Below are 9,674 nucleotides of genomic sequence, written 5' to 3'. Positions count from 1 at the left end.
ATTCACCGGTTTCATTTTAACTATGTCAGAAATATTAAGTATTAGAGCATCTCCACCAGCCTCTTAAATTGGCTCTTAAGTTAAAATTTGAGGAGGAAGAATAAAAAATCAGCTCCAACAGCCTCTTAGTGGCTCCTCAAATCACTAAGAGCTTCCTCATCCTCTCTATTAATAGAGAATCTCTCTACACCTCTTAGTGCCTCCTAACTTCATATTTTATTAATAATTTATTATGAATAAGTCTCTCTCCTCACACTATTGGTAATATAACAATAAATAATAACTTTAATAATAAAATAATAAATAAGGAGTGAATATAAGGAGCATTGTTGGAGATGATATATCTTAGTCACTCTTAGATCACTAAGAGTCGATTATTTATATTATTTATAGAGAGTTCACTAAGAATCTCTTGGAGATGCTCTTACGGAAGTAAAAAATTTAAACTAAATATTTTTGGTTGAATCTATATATAATATAAAACAGTAACGATGGAACTGAGGTGTCACTTCCTCCTTTTTTACTGATAAAAAATATAATATAATATATCATATATTAATTTTAATTCTATTATTATATTTATCTATAAAAAGATTATTTAAAGTAAATGTGAAAATAAAATAATAATATTTAATTTATATAGAACCTTTATGTCATTAATTGTAATTATTAAATTATATTTTTATTAATATTTATATATTAAGATGAATCCGTGTATCGTACGAGCCAAAAACTAGTTATATATAAAAGAGGCATTATTTAGAGGAAAAATCCAATAAAACACACGGTGATTTTCAATAACAACAAAAAATAAATAAATAAATATAAATACTGCCACTTGTAGGGCACACCAACACAAGCAGTTTAAAAAGTTTGAATCGAACGTGAAGGGTGGGTCTTCTGTCTTCTCCGCCGTGCGGGTGGATCTCCTCTCCTTCTCGCCGGAGAACATCGGCAAATGCAAAGAGAGTTCAAGAATCTGAGATATCTCCTCTCAATCTGAGTTATCAAATATGGAATCTGAGATATCTCCACTGTTGACGGATGCGATTGCGATTAGGTTACTGCAACTCGTGATTCGTAAATCAGCATCTCTTGATAGTCATGAAGCCATACAAATTGATCTTCACAATAAAATAACCTGCAGCAGCTACCTGTGGGTAAATCTTTGTACTTTTGTTTTGTTGTATTTTATGTTTGAATGGGAATGCTGAAGATCTAGTCTGAATGACAAAATTTTAAGTTTTAGCTTCTCGACAGTTTGTGTGATTTTGAACATCTGAGTTCCAATTTTAAAAAAGCCCATTTTTTCTGAATTTTGACAACTCGTTTTAGCTCCATTTTTTCCAAGTAAAAGAGTGAATTTATAGATGATCATTTGTGAATCAGAGGATTATATATGTGTTTACTTTCATCTATTTCTGCCACTTACTGGAAATTCAATTTTAGCTATGTTAATGAATGTATTGAAAATAATTGATATCCTTTTTGTGTTCATTGCTTTCATTGGTTTATGAATGGCTATTTGTTAATTCAATGTAATGATGACAATGTGGTGGTTGATTAACTATTTTCATGCTATTAACAAATGTATATTTTGAATTGATTGTTGATTTATTGGATGCAGAAATTTAAGAGTGTTGGTGAAGAAGGAGCTGAAGAACAGTGATGTTGGGGGTTTGGGGAGGATTATACTTCCAAAGGTGAGGTTTACTGAACTGACGATCCATTCATTTTTTTTTTTGTCTTCTGAAAACAAGTAATTGTGGTGTTTGGATAAGCCTAGGAATCAAGTAATTCTCGTGTTTGCATAAGCCTATGAATTAGAGAAATCATTATGTTGCTTTCTTTCAAGATGATTCAACTTCGTATATGTTTATGACTCATTTGCATGAAGAGCCAACCCCTGTCATTGTCTTATGTTTTTTTACTTATTTATGTGAAGATGATGACTCTGGTTGTTGTACTACCTGGGAGGGTTTGTTTAGGAACAAGTATTGAAATTTCTGCTCTTTATAATCATCATTAATTCACAAGTGTCATAAAGCCCTTTTGTCATGTACAAGAGACATTCTTTACTTTTCCTCAAAGTAGGTTCCTTTTGGGTCTGCTTTGTGGGCTACAATGGTCATTCTCAAATCGGGTAAAACTTTCCTTATTCATTCTTTGAAAGGTCATTTGTTTATTAATAATAGACTTAATCATGATATAATTTTCTTTTAAAGTATATTGTTAATAATAATATCAGCACTTATCTGCTTGTTTACTTGCTCTTACTATAAAGTGGTTAGTATCTGAAGGTTAGACAATTATTGACATGCACAAATTTTTGCAAATTTGGGTTATAAGCTGACTTTATAACTAATATTCGATTTGCAGTCCATTTCATTCTGTTTCAGTGTTTCTGCAGCAAAATGTTGATCAAAATATGTATTCACAGTGCTGATTTCTGAAATAATCTTATTAACATATAAATACCAAATTTATTAAAATGACACATCAATTTTGAGGTCGAAATAGAAATTCATTTTTTGATTTTCCATTTCGAAAACCGAAAATTGGGAAAAGAAGAGAATTGGAATAGAGAAATGAAAATGTTTTCTAAAACTGAACAAGACCTTAGTTGTGCACCATTCCTAAACTTCAATTTCTTTGGTGCGCTTCCGATTCTCCTATTTTTTAATAAAATTGAAGATTTAAAATTTTGAATGCATATAGTTCTGAATCACAAAATTCATTCCAAATTTGGAACTTGAGAAACTTTCTGCTATTTTCTCTTCTGACCAGTTTGTGCCTTTATTCACCTAAGGAAATGATGATATGAGGTTGTATACTGATTTAATTGGGTGGATGCTTCAGGTTACAAGTGCAGCTATCCAGTACACAAGTAGTATAATGCGGTTTGTGAATTTCTGGACTGAGACTAATTTTGATGGAAGATTGGTCATTCATTGTGATAGCTACAAAAAAAGTATTCCCTAGGACAAATCATTTCAAAACATCAAATGTACCTACCGAATCATCCAAGAGTTCAGGAACTGTGCCAATAAATGCAATGACCTTGGTTGAAATGTTCCTAGATTCTGTAAGTAAGTGAGAATTAGCCCCAGTTTTCATTACATTACATATGTAATTACTGAATGGGTGGTGGACCTCTTTCCGACAATTATTACCAAAGCATCCATGATGCAAGTACTTGAAACTGGAACATTATGCAAAACAAACACATGTTTGAAACACATTAAAAACAACTTCAAATTTGTTAGCTTGGACAAAAACCAAGCAACGCTAGGTATTATCTAGATGATACTGCTGATGTACAGCCATTGGCAACTTCTTCAAGTTTGAAATTGAGGTGCAACACAGAAGATCAAGTGTCTTTAGACATTGGCATTTAAAAAGGTATAAACTGTTGCTTTTTTGTCGCATGTTTATCAATTATGATGTTTATTTTGGTATTTGAGTTAATTTGGAAAGATGATGAAAGACATTTATTTAGTAGTATTGATTCGTATATGACTGAAGCAAGAAATGGTTTTTTTAGAAAAGGAATATGTTCTAGTTGTCATATGCACAAGCTTTGACCCACTTATGTTCAATTTCCAATTCCAAATGATCATTGCTTATTTTTTTTTTGTGCTTTTGTGTTTTGAAAATTATAAACAGTACAGTTAGATGCAAGAATATTTCAGAATATTAGAACCAAGGTTGAGGACCTATAATAAGTGTTGGTTTTTGTTCAAAAAATCATAAATTATGTTTAACGTTCAAAGAAGGGCCACTCAAGAAGAGAGCCGTTACACCGGTCCAAAAGCTCTGATACCATGTAACAATATGAATTGCTCAGTGATTGTTATTCATGTGTAAATCAATATACATAGTATGTGATTACATTGTAGTGAAAGACCGATCCTATATTCTAGACTATAAATAAGAAATTTAGCTGTGTGTTGAGTATACAGATAAGTGCAAATAATATACTCTAATAAATATGGCCACGTTTTGATTCATAGTGTACATTCGGCTGCAACATGACAAAAAATGGGGCACACTAAAATCAGGGCAGCTAGGCATCATATAATGAAAAAGAGGCCATAAATAATGCTTACACAAACCATGATAAAACTTTGTAAGCATTAGGAGGAAGAAATGTGGGTAAGCAGTTGAATTCTCCCAGCAGCCTCTGGGAAACTTTCTATCTATTCACTTTTACTTTGGATCAACCTTCAAGGATCCCACATAAATAACATCCAAATTTTGTATGGGTTCATGACTATCATTTGATGATCCTTCTGCCACTTAAGAATGATAGACGAGATGCTGATTTATGAATGCAATTTTTAAACATAAATGCGATCCCACCGATTCCATCTTGAGATATCAATGTCCAACACGGATGACATATACACAGTTGCTTCATTGTTTCCGGCCAGAAGGAGGGGTAGGTCATGGCACGAGGGAGAAATACACCCCTCAAAACGTGTTACTGCACCTTCTTTTCCTTCTGTAGGTAAGAAGTTCTTACTAAGAACCAAAAAGGGCAGCTTATGTAGTTGTATTCAGACTAGAGATCCTCTAGAGTTGAAATCCTTTAGAGTTGGTGGAGTTGTAATCATCTCAACCATTAATTACAAAATGAACAGATGAGATTTGATTGATCAATAAATGATTAATTAAATATTAAAAATTTATCAATTAAATCTCATCCATTAATGTTAGAATTAATGGTTAAGATTACAACTCCACCAACTCTAGAGGATCCTTACACCTGTATTCATATTGTGTCAGGTCTTCAAATGGTAATTTAGTATATTTGCACCTCAGCTTGATCTGTCAATCTTATCAACTTTTGATTTTTTTTTCGTATTTCTTTAATTTTTAAAATCTGTTTATTAAAGAATGACAAGCCAGAATCGATGCAAGTTATGGTGCAGAGAGAAGTTCAGAGAGCTTTGAAAGGGAAGAATGTTGCGGATAATAGCAACAAAAACCATGAGTTTTCTGCTTTTGCAGGCATGAGCGCGGCAGGTATTACATCTGAAAACTTAAATTCTGATTTCGAATATGCATGGGTTATTGATTCAGGAGCAACAACTCACATGACATTTGCTGATCATATGATGATTCATGTAAGTAAGGCTGATGCAAATAGGAAAGTTTTTCTACCTACAGGTGATGCACATAAGGTAGTAAAACAAGGAGATATCATGTTTAGCAATGGTTTTGTATTGAAGAACGTATTGCATATACCAAAGTTTAAATACAGTTTACTTTCAGTAAGCAAATTATTGAATGATGAGGGAATTGGGATTCAATTCTATGCTAAGCACTGTGTTTTGCAGGACCAAGTCTGTAAGAGGACATTGGCAATTGGATTCCTGGAGAATGGATTGTACTACCTTACTAGAAGATCTTTTAATAAAGATGTAATAAATAGTTTCAATGTCAAGTTTGATCATTGTATTTTGAGTGTTCAAGAAGATGTTACAGATATGATGACCATTTGGTATCAAAGGTTAGGTCATTTATCTGGGAATAGGATGAAGTATGTGCAAAATATACAAAGTCAGGGGGGAAATCCGGATGTTGACTTTGTACACTGTGATGTTTGCATACGTAGCAAAATGACCAGACACCCATTCTGTAATAGTACTTCAAAATCAATAAAATTGTTTGATTTGGTTCACATGGATGTATGGGGACCGTATAAAGTAGTTTCTCTCACTGGTGATAGGTTTATATTGACTATTGTGGATGACTTCTCCAGGGCTATGTGGCTCATTTTGTTCAAAAGTAAGGATCAAGTACCTTAGTTGATTGACAACTTCATAAAAATGGTACAGACACAGTATGATACATTAATCAAATGTATCAGGTCAGATAATGGTAGTGAATTTGTTGGTCAGGAAACTCAAAGTGTTTTGAAAGAATGGGGGATAGTTCATCAGAGAACCTGTATAAATAGTCCACAGCAGAATGGGAAAGCGGAAAGGAGACACATGAGTCTTACAACTGTGGCAAGGGCTTTGTTAAAACAAGCAAGTTTGCCTCAAAGGTTTTGGGGAGAAGCAATGTTGCATGCTGCAACGTTGATAAATGTTCATCCAACCAAAGTTTTAGATTGGAAATCACCTCATCAAGTTCTATATGGGAAGATGCCAGATTATAATAAATTGAAGGTATTTGGTTGTACTGCATTTGCAGCCAATACAAGTGCACAAAAGGGAAAATTTGATGATAGAGCGGTAAAGTGTGTGTATTTAGGAGAATCTCCTGGACAGAAGGGCTGGAAATTGTTCAATATCCAAACACAGAAATTATGTGTTTCAAGAGATGTACACTTTATTGAAAAGGAGTTTCATTATTCATTTAACAAATTTCCTGTTTTGACAGATACAGAACAAAGATCCATCACAATACACACAGTTATACCAAATTGTGCTGAAGAGAGTATTATATCGACAAATACTGAAAATGCAGTTCCGGACTTACATCAACATTTTGAAGATCACACCAATAATGAAATAGTGCCAGTAAATTCCCAGGTGCAAACTCTAGAGCAAAGTGAAGTTCAAAGAGAACAACACGATGATCTAAATGAACAAGAAGCTATAGCGCCTAAAAACACACAAGAACCACAATTGAGAAGATCCACAAGACAATCCAAACCACCAACATGGATAACTGATTTTGTGTCCAACAATGCCAGTGAAACTATAAGTTCAGAAAAGAAAGCAAAGAAGAAGATGCCAAGTTATACAATACAACATGCTGCCTTTTTGAGTAGCATTGCAAAACTCCCAGAACCAAGCAGTTACTCAGCAGCTAGCAAGGATCCTAATTGGGTTAAAGCAATGGATCAAGAGTTGAAAGCACTTGAAAGTAATGGAACATGGGAGATGACAAAGCTACCAAAAGGGAAGAAAGCAATTTCATCAATGTGGATCTTCAAAGTGAAATATAAAGCAGATGGCAGTTTGGAGAAATATAAAGCTAGGCTTGTAGTGAGGGGTTACAATCAAAGATGGGGGATAGACTATCATGATAGTTTTTCCCCAGTTGCAAAGGTGGTAACTGTGAGATTCTTACTTGCTATAGCAGTTCATTTTGGTTGGGAAATCTATCAAATAGATGTAAACAATGCATACTTGCATGGTTACATTGAAGAAGAGCTCTATATGGAGCCACCTGAAGGATATAATGCAAAGAAAGGGGAAGTTTGCAGACTTGTGAAATCCATTTATGGACTCAAACAAGCTGGAAGGCAATGGAACAAAGAGATAACTTACACATTGATGAAATTGGGATTCAACAGGTCTGTACATGACTACTGTATGTTCTATAAAACTGAAGGGAATGAATTTACTATGTTAGTCGTGTATGTGGATGATATCTTATTGACAGGATCGTCATTGAAAATTATCAACGATGTAAAGCAAGAATTGCACAAGGCCTTTACCATCAAAGACTTGGGAATTGCTAAGTATTTTTTGGGAGTAGAATTATCAAGATCAGAGGATGGGGTGGTGTTATCTCAACATAAGTACATCAATGATATGATCAAAGAGGCTGGATTAACAGAAGCAGAAGTCGCATATGCTCCTTCACCCGCAGGAGTGGACCTTACTGAAGATAGTCCTGTTATCGATAATTGTGATCGATATAGGAGAATCATTGGGAAGCTTCTTTATCTTGGTTTCACCAGGCCTGACATAAGCTATGCGACTTAACAGCTTAGTCAGTTTCTGCAACAACCTACCAAAATTCAGTTCAATGCAGCAGTACATGTGCTGAGATATTTAAAAGGAACAACAACTATGGGGCTGTTTTATCCTACCAGGTCAAATTTAAGTATTAAAGCTTTTTGCAAGAATGATTATGAAGAGCAAGATAAACAAAGCCAAATGAGAATGACTGCATTCAGTGATGCTGATTGGGCAAGGTGCAAGGAGACAAGAAGGTCAGTTGGATGTTATTGTGTATTTCTGGGTAATTGTCTTATTTCATGGAAGGCAAAGAAACAGCCAACTGTGAGAAAATCTTCGGCTGAAGCAGAATATAGGGCCATGGCAACCACTTCATGTGAAGTGAAATGGATCACATATTTGCTGACAGAGTTAGGATTGGATATTGAAAAACCAATTCCTTTGTTCTGTGATAACAAAGCTGCAATTCATATTGCAGAAAATCCGGTTTTCCATGAACGGACAAAACATTTGGACATTGATTGTCACATAGTCAGGGAACATTTACAGAGTGGGCTCTTATGTACTCCATATATAGCTTCTGAAAACCAGCTGGCAGATGTCTTCACGAAGCCATTAACATTTGCTCAAATGTTACCTATGATATCGAAAATGGGAATTGTTGAAATGGAACAAGTAAAAGATAGAAAAACAAGTATAAAGGTGAAGGATATTTCACACGTGAAGAGGGAGTGTTGAGAATGTAGCACGTGTTCAACTAGTGGTCATAATAGACCCCAATTTTGGCGGGAAAATTAGTTGTTAGTCTAACAGCTAATGTTGAGCTGTATTTTGATATTTTCTATTATACCCCTCATTGTCGATTATAAATATTCAGACTACAATAATAAAGGGTAGCGATTTTCATTTACTTTCTTTTAGTTTTACAAATAACACTATAACCGGCTTTTTCAAATTTTTGTTAACGTAGAGCTAAAATTGATTTTGCTTGAAAACGTTATAATTCAATTTAAATCATTTCCGGCATTAGAGCTAAATTTGGACTTCGTAAAAAATGTTAGGTTTAAATTTGATTCTTATCCCATTTATTATTTACACTAATTGCACTTTCTATAGAACTTTTAGAACCAATTTCAAACAATTATTAAAATAATATTTTAAGAATTTTGTTATTAAAAACTAATTTGAAGGCTTCAATTTCATTAAAAAATTTATTAATTGGAACACTAAAAAATTTGGTAAAGCAAAATAAAAGTTGGATTGCTCTCGTGGGGGTAAAACATGGAGACCCTCTTTCTCTGATCCTATTTAGTATAGCTGAACATTTTTTTAGTCGAAGCATTACACGCCTTGTTGATCTTGGTCAATTTGACCCAATGTGGTCTACTCTAGAAATCATAAGATGCCAACACATTTGCTATATGCGGATGCAATTCGATTGTTTTGTAAGGCAACACTCCCTAATGTTTGGGTTATTGCTGGACCGTTTGATTTTTATGGCATTGTCTCAGGTCAGATTGTGAACTGGCATAAGTCTGAATTGTATTTTGGGAAGCATATCAGTCCACACCTTATAGGTCGCCTTGCAGAGGTCACTGGCATTAGGATTGGCCAACTTCCGTTCCATTATTTGTGGAGGCACCATGAGCTTCTTACCTCAGCGACATTGCTGATAAAGTCACTGGTATGTTCTCAAAATGGAAGGGAAATGTGATGTCTATGGCTGGACGACTGACTTTAATAAAGGCAGTGATCACTGGTTCTTTAACACACTCATTGATAGTTTATAAATGGTTGTCGAGCCTGCTAAACCATTTAAATAGAAGTATTAGGAACTTCATTTGGTCGGGTTCAATTAGAGGATGGAAATTTCTAACTCCACCTTGGACGAAATGCCTATCTTCGATTAAAGAGGGGGGCCTAGGGATTAAGCGTCTAGACGTCTTAAATTTGGAACTCATTGGGAAG

The 9,674-nt window shown here is 34.4% G+C and overlaps 1 protein-coding gene across 3 annotated transcripts; it reads left to right on the top strand.

The window, feature by feature from the left end:
• The first annotated feature begins 877 nt into the window (after positions 1-877).
• On the top strand, positions 878-5,640 carry LOC136235134 (uncharacterized). 3 transcript variants are annotated; one of them, XR_010691672.1, is made up of 4 exons: positions 878-1,156; positions 1,628-1,703; positions 2,860-5,028; positions 5,343-5,640. XR_010691672.1 is itself a non-coding variant. In XM_066024655.1 (3 exons), exons 1-3 carry the CDS (start codon positions 1,014-1,016, stop codon positions 2,980-2,982), a joined length of 342 nt encoding a protein of 113 aa, XP_065880727.1. In that variant the 5' UTR covers positions 878-1,013; the 3' UTR covers positions 2,983-5,640. The 3 variants fall into 3 exon arrangements, 1 of the variants encoding a protein (XP_065880727.1); XR_010691673.1 differs by having other exon boundaries at positions 878-1,160; positions 2,860-5,640; XM_066024655.1 differs by having other exon boundaries at positions 2,860-5,640.
• The last annotated feature ends 4,034 nt before the right edge of the window (positions 5,641-9,674 follow it).

This window comes from Euphorbia lathyris, chromosome 7 (assembly GCF_963576675.1).
Source record: "Euphorbia lathyris chromosome 7, ddEupLath1.1, whole genome shotgun sequence".
Classification (NCBI taxonomy): Eukaryota; Viridiplantae; Streptophyta; class Magnoliopsida; order Malpighiales; family Euphorbiaceae; genus Euphorbia; species Euphorbia lathyris.
Note: the sequence above shows the minus strand (reverse complement) of the source record. Positions and strands in the feature narration are given on the sequence as shown.